The following is a 14,252-nucleotide window of genomic DNA, read 5'->3' as shown; positions in this document are numbered from 1 at the left end:
GGGTGAAGTGGGCTAGAATGGAGAGAGGACACCGCACCTCGAATGCCTGCAACCACAACGATTGTGAGAAGGAAGGCCAGGAGGTGCCCTAGCGCGACCACTCCGATGCCTAAGTCAGCAAACGAAGAAGAAAGGAGGAAGAAGAGGAAGAACAGAGATGGCTTATGTGTGTGTACCTCCCTCTGCAGAAGAATGAGCCTTATATATCTATGAGATAGGTGTCATGTCCTATCTTAATTAAGAAGACGTCTTATCATTGGTAATGATATTGTCAGAAGGAATGAAGTGGTCAGAAGAGAAGTCCTATCGTTGACATGCAATTGAAGGATCATGTCACGCGTGTCTGTCAGAGTATAGACCATGATTAGTGTCAGGGGCATGTCAGAAAAAATAATGATGGGAGGAGCGATCTTGAATAGAACAGGGCACTGAAGGTCGTCATGAGGATTTGGCTCGGATCTAGGAGTCTGTCTCCACGAGGGTTCGGCCCAGATCTAGGAGTCTGTCTCCACGAGGATTCGGCTTGGCTCAGACTTAGAAATCTGTCTCCGCGAGAATTCGGCTCGGCTCAGACTCAGGAGTCCATCTCCACGAGGATTTAGCTGGGCTCCTCCGAGTTTGAGGGTTCGAGAGTTAAAGTTGCGGCCTGAGGACTGACTCATATGACCCGTCGAGTCGATTGCTCAGGGCCGACACAAGGGTCGGGTCTAGTATTCCGAATCCTACGTCTTTGACTCGGTCGACTCCTCACGACCGTAACACATAATTTCATCAATCTATTTCAGTAGGCAAGACGAGCAACAATACAAACATATCATTTCTTACTTAAAGATCACATGCCAAATAAAATGTACAAGGAAAATCATAGCATTTCTTATTTGAATATGCAAACATTCATTGATTGGCACACACACTACCCTACCTCATACTTCTCCATGAGTAGTAGGCACCAAAGCTTCCAAGTATTTCTCCACAGTGTCTAGGCCACAGAGCTCTTTTACCAGTGTCATGGTTGCAGGAGGATCAAACTGAAACGATGAAACCGAGCTATTGTTAGGGTCAGTGGAGGAGAAATCAGCCCGAGCAGATCGTATCGCCTTTCGTATGGCGGAATGAACTGAAGCAGCTAGAAGCAAAGGTGGCTCCCCAGAAGCTGCGTGCAACAAATTTGTCAGCTACTTGGCAGCAAGGTGAAATGGTGCATTAGGATTATATTTGATAAGGTCTGTTAACAAGGAGCAATTACATTCTCAACGTCTTGGAGTTGGACAATCTTGTTTTATCTACTTGTTTCAGTAATTGTTTTGTTTCTAATGTTGTAGATGAATATTAAGTAAAGCTAAAATAGCTGAAGCATGTACATACCCTTCGAGGAGAGGACTCGGTCCTTGTGATGCCCACTGTTCATGACTCTGATATTAAAATTCTTTGGGATGGTGTCGACAGAAGGGATCTTGTATGTCCAAGTACCATCAGAAGTCACCAACCCATCCGAGTTTTCCTCGAGTTTCTCACACACAAAAAATCCAATTCCTTGAACAAAAGACCCTTCAATCTGCAGAAACACTCAGATATAAGTATGAACATACGCTTGATTGTGATTTTGGATCGTAAAATCAGTAGGACAGATTTAAAAAAAAAAACCTGTCCTAGATCCACAGCAGGACTCAAGCTCTGTCCACAGTCGTATGTAAGGTCTGCTCTCAATATAGTAGTAGCTCCAGTGAGAACATCAATTTCTACCTAGAATGCACACAATTTCCAAAAATCAAGAAAACAGACAAGCAATGAGATTACAAGTCAATCATATGGATGATCTACAAAGGAGGTTACCTCGCTTATAGCAGCCCCATAATTTAGATATGATGAAGTATCTTGGGGAACCCAATATGTACTCGCTGACAAGTTCACATATTGCAAATTTGCCTGTATATATATAAGGTAACTAGTTCATAATGGATGAAAGGAAGTAACTGTTTTGATTTCCAAAATATAAGAATCTATCCTGTCCTTCACTTGCATAAGCTAGCTGACACATACAGACTACAGAAATAAGCTTAGGTTCTTGCAAATAAATAAACAGTAGTGCATTTGCTTAATGGCGTAATTACACACCTGGGTAATTAGGGTGTCCCATGAAATTGATCCCATTTGTTCTTCTAATCTTTGTTTAAGAGGCTTTAATCTGCTGACTAGAATAGAGCATGCTAGACGAACTGCTTGGCAGCTTGCTTCAGATTTGGTGCTTCCAGCAGTGAAACCTCCCTGAACCAAACTCAGGGTATCTGCTTGAATGATTCTAACCCTATCCAAAAGGTGTTGTCTCCCTTCATCCCATAGCTGTTCGAGACCAAATGCTGCCATTTGCTTCACCTTTGTCCACAGTCCCTGGCCTATTTCAACTCCTCCGACTTCAACAACAATTGAACCATCATTTAGAATAGATACTTTCCCTGGCGTTGGCAATGGTTCAACTTCATATACAATTGGTACCCAGGAAATCCCTCGTTTTCTCCATTTGTTGCAACTATTGAAATGCAATACCATTTCTAGACGATTGAAGTAGCTTGCAGATGTAAACAACTCATCAACTATAGCAGGTAAAGTATATTCTGGAGCTTCTCCACTGCTGCTTCCATAAAACAACTTAAGGCTTTCATATGTATGCAAATTTCTTTTTCTCACTACATCGACATCCAAGGACAGGAAAGATGCTACATGCTCAATAATAGCTTCGGCAATGTAAGATCCCTGTACCTCTCCTGGTGCTCGCATCGATGATTTACTTGTAAGATTCGTCTTGCATAGTTTAATATCAAAAGCAAGAGCACCCCAATTGTATTTTTCTAGACAAGTTATAATGGCACGTGCAATAAGTGGACTATAATCCTCTGATATGCCTGCATTTACCAACAAATTCAAGTACAAGGCCGTAATCTTTCCATTGGATTTAAAACCTACGGAATAGGTTACTTTCATTGGATGCCTTCCTCCTACCATTACCATATCCGTGCTACGATCAAGGTACATCTTTATTGGACGACGCAACTTAAAGGCTGTGAGAGCACATGCTGTTGCAATCTGTGAGCATCAGGGGAAAACCATAGTCTCAGGGTTTATTAGCTAAATCATAAACATTCCAAAGGCAGAGAGGGAGAGATAGAGAATGGCATCATACTAATTATTGCTTTGCCCAAAATATAGCAAAATGATATGATTGAACGATTTTGAGATTTGACATAATTTGACTGGATGTACAATGAGCTAAAAATATAAAAAGTGATACATCGTATTACCCACTGCATGCAATTGTGAGTGTCAAAATTTCCAGATAAGTATCATTTCTCAAATATAAATTACATCTATTAACAAGAGAAACCAAAGTAACTGGCAGACTTCTACAAAAAAATTTAACATGATGATTTACCAAGCCAATATAAACTACTTCTTTTATTGAGCATAATTTCATTACATAATGCCAAGGATTTGACTTTGCTCTTAAGGTTTCCATTTTTTTTATTTCATGAAAGAATTACATAACTCGGCTTTGTTTCAATTATAGAGAAAGTTAACTACTGAACTGGTTAATAAATCCAAACATAGGTAGCAAAAATAAATATTAAGAACATCATGAAACAAGATCCTATAATGATGCTAGTTTATATGCTACGCAAAGAGTTCTGTAATTTGTATTCTACGCTTATTATGCACTTCTTTATTTAAAAAAAAAAGTAATAATATAGATCATCTATCACCAAATGATATCCTTGTGAAATAAAGTTCTATTTTTTAAGTTCTGATTCTCACAGGATTTGATCGAGTGGCTTTCCCACCAAAACCTCCTCCAACTCTTCTTGTAATCACACGAACATTATGCTGTGGTATTCCAAGGCATTTTGCAATAACACCCTGGGTACCCTCAGGGTATTGAGTAGAACTGTAAACCACTATACAATCATCTTCATCTGGTATGGCAAAGGCTGTTTGTGTTTCCATATAGAAGTAATGCTCAGATTCCAGTTTAACCTGCATATATCGCCATTAGATAACAAGGTCATAACACAAGTAAATATGAATCATACAGTACATCAAAGGGCCTTCACTGGATTGCGAACATTGAAGGGGGAAAAAATCATGCATGCAAGCAAGAAGATTTTCAACCCATTCTTTGTAGCAAAAGTCATTTAGGATTTATCTATTATCTAATTTTTATCATGCTCCTAGCATTCAGCTCCTGAACCCAAATGAAAAAAATAAATCTGGCAAGGTAAAGGAGATCAAGAAATGTACCCTCTCTTTCAAGATGAAACTGGGCCTATTTAGTGTCATGCTCATCTGTGATACCCAAAAAAACCCATCAAAGATTAACATGTCAATTTTCTTCAATGTGATATGAAGGTGATGTTTTAAAAGTCTGCAGATGCATTTCAAAAATCCCATGATGCACACACTACATCTTTGATTTAATGCAGTGCTTCAAAAGTTTGTAAATGGATTTATACAATCTCATGATGCTCATTTCTATTACTTAGCTTCATGTAAGTTTTACATGTAAACAGACAATTTGAGAATGAAAAAATCATCTCCTTGATGTTGATAGCCACAATTTCTCTAACTTAATAGTAAGTTATAGTAATCAACTTTGGAATAATTAAAGGATTTCTTTCCATGTTAGCTTTACTTACAATTTTTTCCCTACTTTTATTGTGGATACATTTTGGGAACAATTCTATGATTATATTGTTGGTTCCTATGATTTTGCTATTAAAGCAGTGTTGTATCAAGCTTTATATTATCCTACCAAGCTTTTTATCACTCATATCGAACTCCTTAGCATTGTTATCTCGTATCAGGAGATGGAAATAGCTCGATCATCATTTTTGACACCGTTGTATCATCTCAATAGATTGTCAAAAGGGCACGTCTCAACCATATAGTGTAACCGGAACAAGATTAGAATGTAAGAATATACAATGCCCAAACATAATAATGTGGGACTAAACTATTATCTCCAAGAAAAATATAATCACCTAGCCAGAAAACAATACCAAGCTGAAGATAGCAAAGTGATTATCATTTATCTTGATGAAATCAATAAAGAGAGCTCACACCTCGGCTGAGAGAATCTTGTGATCAGCTTCATCCATTCCTCTGGCCAGATCTCCAACTTTTGCAGGATACAGAGATGGAGGGATATCAAAGAAACTTGACCTTCTGACAGCATCTTCAACAGAGAGAATTGGAGGTTCCAAGCCTTCGGTGGAATAATGAACAATTGCTTGTTTTGCAGCCATATTGGCGTATCTCTGTGTTTCTGCAACCTAAAGTAGTCATGTAATCAGATCTCAAAGGGAATTTTGATCACTGCAAATCTAGAAGACCATATAAAATGATTTTATTTTAATAATCATAACTAACTCCTCCAGGATGTTAAATATTCATTACCAAAATAGATAGCAGGCAAACCAGAGAGAGGGACAAAGGGAGTATACCACAATTCCAAGACATTGACCAGAATATTCAGTCAAAGAATCAGCAAATAATGGTTCGTCATCAAATGTAAAGCTAGATCCGATGTTTTTGCCTCCTTCTGGGATATCATTGATGCTAATATAAGCAACGATCTTACTAGATACCAGAGTAGAGTTGAATGTAATTCCCTTTATACGAGCAAAAGGTTGGGTGCTGTAAATAAATGCTCCATAGAGGCAATCTTTAGAAGAAGGAATGTCATCAACATACAGTGCTTCACCTGGTTTGATCATAAGATTAATAGAACATAATGGTCACAGCAAAATAACCTATGCCTTAAGAAGAAAAATCTAGCACCTGAAGAATGATACCGTCATAAGCATCCACATTTCATTGGTAATAACGCAAGAAATGGTTTAAAAACAAAATATATTTCTATAACTTCTGCCAAAGCGGGTTGGCTAAGTGATCAATGAACTAGCATACACTTTTCCAAAAAAGGAAGTGAAAGCAAATCCATATCACATTACATGGAAAACAAAATAAAAAAACATTATAACTTCAAACATCACTTAATCAAAGGCACTTGTGTGTGTCGAATACATGGTTTTATTTTTTCCACATAACTAACAACACTTAGTGATATTAACCTTTTGTAGAGTTCAACGGACTAAAAAACTTCATGTAGCCAAACCCGTTCATAGAGTTCAATGACTTGATAAATTGCATGTGTTCAATCGCCACACACTATAACTATTATTTTAACCAACAAGAAGTCACTCTAATCAGACTGAAAAAACCACTATTAGATGTTGAACTTCATTAACAACCTTTAATCAAAGCCTTTGATTATGATGCATTTTGTATTAAATGAATTGTAGGTCATTCACCTCCTATATGAGATGCTTTCTTTACCAAATTAATTAAGGGCGATTTACTCTTCAATATAGATATGACATATTTTGTACTCGGCCGATCCACAAGTCATCCACTCTCTATATATAATGCATCTTTTATGGAGATATATATTGATTTCTGATAAAATAAGATGGAAAAATCATAGTATAGAAGAGACAATATGAGGAAATGATGTAATTATTAAAAGAAATAACCCAAAACTACATACCAGAGGCTTGAATTTCAGCTGCAACTTTTTTGATAGGTTTGCCAACAGGAAAGTTTTCTGTGCTAAACTCAACTACTTGCTTTGAAGACAATATGACATCTGGAATGTGAAGATTATTCTTCTCAACCTGAGCCAAGTCTTTAGTTAGTGGTTGAAAGAATTTGAACAGAAAAGCAACAGCCAAACTTGTTCTGTATCTTGGATGAGAAGTGCCTTCTTTTGGTACGATGATCTCCTTCAGTAATTTAATGGCTTCAATTAGCACAGTGACCGTGAGAACTTTACCCACCAAAAAGTTTTCAACTTTCCTAGCTCTGATGGCATGTTCAGTGCCATAAGCACCAAAAGCCAAGTGCAGTTTCAGTAAAACAATATCCCCAGAGAACTTATCAGAAGCAACATGAGCCAAGAAAGCAGAATTTAGATAAGACACAGCATTCCCAAGCGGACGTGGAGCTGCTCTGTATGTTTCAAATATAATATTGTATTTGCTCGTTCCAAAGGATGAGTTACTTGCTGAACTCCAATAAGGAATATGTATGCTTATAAGTATGGTTCTATCATCATATGGAGGCCCCTCCAAAAATTCCTCAAGTGAAAGAATTAGCCTTTCTGAAGGCATCTGAAGACAAACAGTTGATCCAGCAGCAAGGAGTATTGTAGCGATATCTGAAGGAAACTGGTATCTTTGAGCCATAATCAGATTCCCACCCAAGCTTGCCATATTTCTAACAAATGGTGTAGCCACCTTATCCATATGTTCAGCAATTTTACCAAAGACCAATTCTCCTTCTGAATTCAGTGTACTGCCATCCCTTTCTTTCAGCACTTCAATAGCTTTAGATATTGTCACAGCGGCTCCAAGTGTAAACCCTTTGCTATTCCTTTCAATGATTGAGAGTTCTGGTATCCCTGTGAGACTAATATACTTATCATACAGGTTAATTTCCTTGTAAACACCAGACATTGTGTTACCCACAACCATTTTCACATGACTTTCAATGAATTCACTGGAATTCAAAAGTTCATAAAGCTCCTCAAAGCTAGCAGGTCGATACCACTGGCATTCCAGTGAGCCATTATCCTTGGAACTCTTCAAGGTATTCATGGAAGAATTGATCTCACACTTCAAGAATTCAGGAAAAGTGCAGACTTTGTGTTGATTGTAAGGAGGTAATCTTTCCACATTTGCATCTTCTGGCTTTTCCCAGAATATATTAAAACCCAAATCCTCCAAATCAACATCGGCTGCAAAGCTCTTGCAGACATCTGCAATTGGTCTAAATCCAGTACATCGGCAAAGATTGCCAGAAATAGCCTTCTCAGCCTCATATTTTCTGATCTTCGAGAACCCTCTGGGAGGCTCAGGCCTATTGGTATTGTCAGCATTGTTGAGGGCAGAAAAGAGTGACATACACATTCCAGGAGTGCAAAAGCCACACTGAGATGCATGGAATCCTGCGAACCTCTGATGAATCGAATGGAAACCATCCTTGCTATTTCCAAGCCCCTCAGTGGTGGTAACAGAGCATAAATTTATGCTGCAGAGTAAGGTGAGGCATGAACTAACACTGGATCCATTCACTTGGCCACTAATTGGATCATATTTAGAAAGAAAAACAACACAAGCACCACATCCACCTGATCCATGAAGATAAAATTTATATTAAACAATGGATTTGTCAGAAATATAAAGATATTATCTGACAAACATGTAATCAATTGATCACAATAAACACATCACACATAGAAGCAAACATAGACTAGGGCTTGATGCAATTTCTCATTTGCATGTCTAGAAGAATGCTAATAATGGCACTTGTGCAGATTTTCATTATATATTGCTATTCTATTATTTCACATAAGTATATTAATAACAGCATATGATCTTTAAAACTTAGATATTTTTTTACAAATTATTCAATAATTATTCAAATCAAAATATTAGATGAGAATCCCAAACATAAAATGCATCGCGTAACTATCTTGACAACTAAGCGAAAGTTTCGTCACACAACTCCACAACAGAGACACAACATCATGTTTGCAAAATTCACCTAAAATTTTATCATAAACGAAGCATACTAGTTCAAACAAAAGCATTTTAGGATGAATAGATATAACCCACGTACCTGTGTCACTTTACAACAGCTTTGCTATCAAGCACTAAGTTATACCGAGGCGGCGGGTGTGTCATAAAAGAAATATTTTAATTCACGAAACAGAATCACTTCAAAGAGAAATCGTTCAACATATATCAGAACAACCAAAAAAGAAATGATTGTATAACAACATTAATATTTGAAACATTCAAATGATGGGAAGTATAAATCAGGAGCCGAAAAAATTGCACCTTTTCCGAATAGAAGGAAAAGAAACGCTGACGAACAAAACAAAGGAAAATACGATGAGACGAATTCCGAAGCCCTTTTTTCTTATTTTAGCGAACGGAATCTCTTCCTTTGTTTTTTACCCTAAAAAAAGCAAAAGGAATGAAGTGATAAGACCGAACACCGAACCAATCCTTTTATTTATTTGTGTCCGTACGAGGCTGAGGTCCCATGTACGGTTTGAAAGAAACATCTTAGAGCGTATAGAAAAAACAAACACTCGTCTTCAATCTTCATCGAGAAAAAGCTCGAGTGAGAGAAAGAAAGAAAGCTTTACGAACCATTCAGCGCCTTACATGCGGCAAGAACCTAAGAATAGAAATAGAGGGCATGCATACCCTCTCCGCATCCGAGCTTAGGACCCGTAAACCGGGAGCGAGTCCTCAAGAACTCCAGTAAGGTGGTGGAAGGATCCACCTCGGCGATCTCGAAGCGCTCCCCGTTGACGGCGAACACCAGCTTTCCAGCTGCCATCTCACGGGATCCGCCCGATCCGATCGAGGAGCTGGATGTATATAGTAAGAGTATACTGCATACGAGCCTTTCGCCATTGTCCGTGGAAGATGAAGTGCCGGGTCGAAGATATTCGAAAGCGAAATTCTCCGCGTTTCTCTTTGTGTGACGAGTAAGTTTAGCAAAAATTTCATTTTGCCCCCGTCACTTTGTCGAAAATGCTCAAAATTTTGCGTTTCATTCTTTTATCTATAAATTAAAGCACGTTCTAATTAGAGATGATAAAATATGGCTAGTTTGATCGTACCATAACTAGTTTGATCCATCGATAAATAATTAAATTAAATTGAGTGGTAAATAAATCAACTAATCTATATTTTTATGATTTTTTTAATTGAGTCCACCAACAAGTATAAATACAACTGTTAATTTAGATTAGGTTATGATACGGTGGAATTTACTGTTCCTGTGTGGTATATATAGTCAAAAATTAAATTGATCTTTTGAGTCAAAAGTTAAAAAATAAATAAAACTTGTCTGAAGACCTATATGTGCAAACCTCAGCTCAACTTGGCCACTCTGTCATTCAACAGTTCGGTAGCTCGGCTTAGCTCGACAGCTCTGTCAGCTCGGCCACTCTGCCACTTTGTCAACTCAGTAGCTTTGTCACTCAGGTCAACTCGACCACACATACAGGTCAGCTCGCCCTCACACTCAGTTCAACTCAGCCACACATTTAGGTGAGGTCGACTGCACGCTCAGTTCGGCTCAGCCATACATTTAGGTGAGTTCGGTCACACACTTAGTTCAGCTCGACCACACATTTATCTATGCATTCATACAACTTGACCACATGCTCTCACAGCTCGGCCATTCATACAATTCAGCCACATGCTCTCATAGCTCGGTCATTCATATAGCTCAGCCACACATCTTTCGATCTCACGCGTCAGGTCAGCCATCAACAGGCAAATAGATTGACCCTTCTCCTTAGCTCAGACTTATCAGCTCATCCAAAAGGATAAGGACGACGATCGAATTCCCAAACTTGGTCTCCGAAAATCACACACACTTATGCGCACAATCGTCGAATAAAGATAATCAACCCCGCTGGGCCATTGGATGTTTGGAAATCGTCAAAGGTCATGCCCTTAATACTGTTTTAATGACACATTAACAGCGAAGCACATGCGTTAATCTCCGAAGATCACGCTTCCTCAGCTATTATATAAACTCCCACATGTATAAAAAAAGGCTCTTTGAAATTTTTTACATATACTTACATACATACTTCCTTCCTACTCTTTTCTGACTTGAGCGTCGGAGTGGTCTTGCCGGGAATCCCCGGCGTCTTGCTAGCCTGCTTGCTCAGTTCTTTGCTTCCTCAGATTCTTCTCATCCGTGGGACCCACAAAGGTTGAGGTAACTTATTATTGACTGGTGGCTTGACTGTTGACGACATCCAGTCGGAACAGGTTCATTGGGATGACCTGCTCTGTCAAATAATTTATATAGGTTGGATTGATATATTTTATCAACTCATTTTAAAATGAGTTCAGATGGATTAATCTGTCTGAGCCCATAATCTGCACAGGTCGGCTCACAGTAGGCTTGAGTTGGTCCACGAGGCAGCTCCTCTTTTGGGAAACGTCGAGTAAAAAACGAGCTCTCTGGTTCACTTGTTTTTCCTAACCAAGGTCCCTTGCCCCTTGGTCGGATCTCTAAGAGGAGTTTCTGGGGTGATTCTGTGAGGCCGCTTGGACAGCAACAGTCACAATCTGGTTGAACTCATCATGAGTCATGATGATGATGATTGGTCTACCGGACTCATCCATCAAAACGTTTCAATTCAGGATCAATTATTCCCACAACGGCGCCACTTATGTTCCTGCTTGAGATCCCCTCCAGATGAATAGCCAAACACCAAGCTGTGACGCTAATGCACGAAGTCTCACAAGACCAACGAACTGAGAAGAGACGGTAACACTCCTAGCAAGCTGCAAAGATAAGAAGGGTGAGAACGGATGCCAGGAAGGTGCCCTAGCTCAGTTCCTACGACGCTGAAGTCCGGCCGTGAGAAGAAAGCTCAGAAATGTAAAAGACTGGGAATGTTGATTGTGTGTGCACATACTTGTGTCCGCGAGAAATAAGGTCATTATATGGAGTCATCAGATGAACATCTCATCGACGATCAAAGGGTGTTACATCCAAGATAAGAAGAATATCATGTCACTGCGGTAGTTAAATGTATTATCGTCCATATTCAATATGATTCAGGATCATGCTGCGTTAATCATACTGGACTGATAAGATAAGTGAGTTATCACCAAATATTGTATCAATGCACATGTCCTTCAGGTGGCAGTCTGGGCAGAAGCGCTGATTCAAAAAAGCTGAGGCAGGCCGTCTCAAGGTTTTATGGGGCCCTAGGCTAAAATTTTTTTTAGACCTTTAATATATTTTTTTAAATATAAAATTTTCTCTTATCTTTTTTTCATTCGGATTTGAGATCGACAACAACGGGTTTAAATTTTTTTATTGAAATGCAAAATTATTAATTAAATTTTTATATTCAAATTTTGTTAATAAATTTTTTTAAATGATAAAATTACTAGATTATTTAATCTTTTTCAAGACATTGTTGAACGTAAATAAGACTTTATTAATTTTAATTTTGAAAAATTTCTTTTTGCTGAAGCTACTAATAAGTATAGTTAATAATATTTTATAAATTATTCATGCATTAGGAAAATAATTTAATTTTTTAATACCTCAATTGTGATTTATAATTCTGGATTTATTATTTTTTAAAAAACTTTTAATTCTAAAAATAAATCTAAATCATCAATATCACATGTTATGTGTTAAAAAATTTTAAGATTTAAATATTTTATTTTTAAAAAATTATCATTAAGTAATTTTAAATTTTTTATATCATATAAAATGAGATCCACAGTATTAATCTGTTAGCTCTTAAGAGAATGAAGATATAAAATAAGATAAAAGAAAAGGAAATTGACATATAAATAAAATTTTATATTTTTATAATAATATAATAATTATAATTAATATAAAATTAATTAGTTTTACTGTTATTTTTAGAATGATGCATCAATTTAGCCATGCTTAATTCTTATGCATGTAGCAACTTCTCATGCATATAGGCAAGCAGGCGTGAGCAATACATCAAATGCACGAAGCGGCATCAAATTCTCATGTGTAACCATGCAAACATGATGTGGCCCTGCAGAAATCGAAGCACTATGATCTCACAAAACGAATACATTGTTTGATTGATATAAAAAAAATTTATTAAAATATTTTTTTAAATAATAATGGGCCCCACTAAAATTGGGGTCCTAGGCATAGGCCTTAGTGGCCTATGCTTTGAGCCGGCCCAGAGCTGAGCTGACTGAGAAATCAACTTCTGGCTAGGAGATCACGGCTTCAGCAAAGTCAATGGAGCATCAAGTAGGATGCTCAAACAAGAGTCAAGCCGCTGCTTGCCCACTGGACTAAGTGGGAAGCTCGAGCGGTTGGGTAGTTGAGCGGTAGAGCGATCAGGTTTGGAGTCGGCGTTAGGCACGGAGGTAGGTATTACGTCTGACGTATCACCACTAGACGGTTTAAATCTTGATTTTCTTGATAAGATACACTAACTCATAATAAATAGATAGACCCCACGTGTGTCGAGATCTTTACAACTGCTTCGCTATCAAGTACTAAGTTATACCCAGGCCGCAGCATAGCTAGACATAGAAGAAATATTTTAATTCAGAACTAATTATTCACACCGAAACAGAACCACTTCAAAGAGAAATCGTTCAGCATCAGAACAAGCAAAAAAGAAATCAGGAGCCAAAGAAATTGCACCTTTTCCGAATAGAAAGAAAAGAAACGCTGACGAACAAAACAAAGAAAAATATGATGAGATCATGAATTCCGAAGCCCCTTTTTCTTATTTTAGCCAACGGAATCCCTTTCTTTTTTTACCGTAAAACAAAAGGAAAGAAGTGATAAGATTGGAGTGCCGGAACATGTATCAAAAAACAATAATAAAACTATCCGACGAAAAGAAACCTAAAATAAGCTAAGTAAGCGCTCAAATACTCGTCTTCATCAAGAAATAGCTCAAGTGATCAGAGAAAGAAGAGAAAGCTTTGGGAACCATTCAGCGTGCCTTACATGCGACAAGAACCTACGAATAGAAATAGAGGGCATGCATACCCTCTCCGCACCCGAGCTTAGGACCCGTGAACCGGGAGCGAGTCCTCAAGAACTCCAGTAAGGTGGTGGAAGGATCCACCTCGGCGATCTCGAAGCGCTCCCCGTTGACGGCGAACACCAGCTTTCCTGCAGCTGCCATCTTGCGGGATCTGCCCGATCCGAGGTGCTGGATGTAGGCCGCCCTTTATCATCGCGCTTTACGTGTCGATTTCTAACGAAGAGGTGAGACAGAGACGTCTCCTCTTGCACCCGTTCGAAGAAATTTGAAAGTGAAGTTCTCCGCGTTTGTCTTTAATTATGTGACGAGTAGGTTTAGCAAAAATTTCATTTTGCCCCGTCACTTTGTCGAAAATGCTCTAAATTTTGCGTTGCATTCTTTTGTCTATAAATTGAAGCAGTTCTAATTAGAGATGATAGAATATGGCGAGTTTGATCGTACCTAACTAGTTTGATCCATCAACAAATAATTATATTAAATTGAGCGGTAAATAAATCGACTACTCTATATTTTTATGATTTTTTTAATTGAGTCCAGTATTAATATAACTGTTAATTTAGATTAGGTTCGTTAGATTGATCTGTCC

The 14,252-nt window shown here is 38.1% G+C and overlaps 1 protein-coding gene across 2 annotated transcripts; it reads right to left on the bottom strand.

Moving 5' to 3' along the window:
• Nucleotides 1-796: 796 nt before the first annotated feature.
• LOC141834705 (indole-3-acetaldehyde oxidase-like) lies at nucleotides 797-13,895 on the bottom strand. Of its 2 annotated transcripts, none has more exons than XM_074722042.1 (10): nucleotides 13,669-13,895; nucleotides 6,599-8,239; nucleotides 5,493-5,752; nucleotides 5,112-5,321; nucleotides 3,808-4,026; nucleotides 2,116-3,081; nucleotides 1,834-1,926; nucleotides 1,645-1,743; nucleotides 1,366-1,555; nucleotides 797-1,153 (listed from the first exon to the last, which is right to left on the bottom strand). In XM_074722042.1, the coding sequence occupies exons 1-10, from the start codon at nucleotides 13,805-13,807 to the stop codon at nucleotides 924-926; spliced, it is 4,047 nt and encodes a 1,348-aa protein (XP_074578143.1). In that variant the 5' UTR covers nucleotides 13,808-13,895; the 3' UTR covers nucleotides 797-923. The 2 variants fall into 2 exon arrangements, with proteins under 2 accessions (XP_074578143.1, XP_074578145.1); XM_074722044.1 differs by lacking the exon at nucleotides 13,669-13,895 and adding an exon at nucleotides 9,327-9,462.
• Between the last annotated feature and the right edge of the window lie 357 nt (nucleotides 13,896-14,252).

Source organism: Curcuma longa, chromosome 9 (genome assembly GCF_044706935.1).
Source record: "Curcuma longa cultivar G26 ecotype Majalengka, Jawa Barat chromosome 9, ITB_CL_G26_1.1, whole genome shotgun sequence".
NCBI lineage: Eukaryota > Viridiplantae > Streptophyta > Magnoliopsida > Zingiberales > Zingiberaceae > Curcuma > Curcuma longa.
The sequence above is the reverse complement of the archived record's forward strand: the minus strand, read 5'-3'. Positions and strand labels throughout refer to the sequence as shown.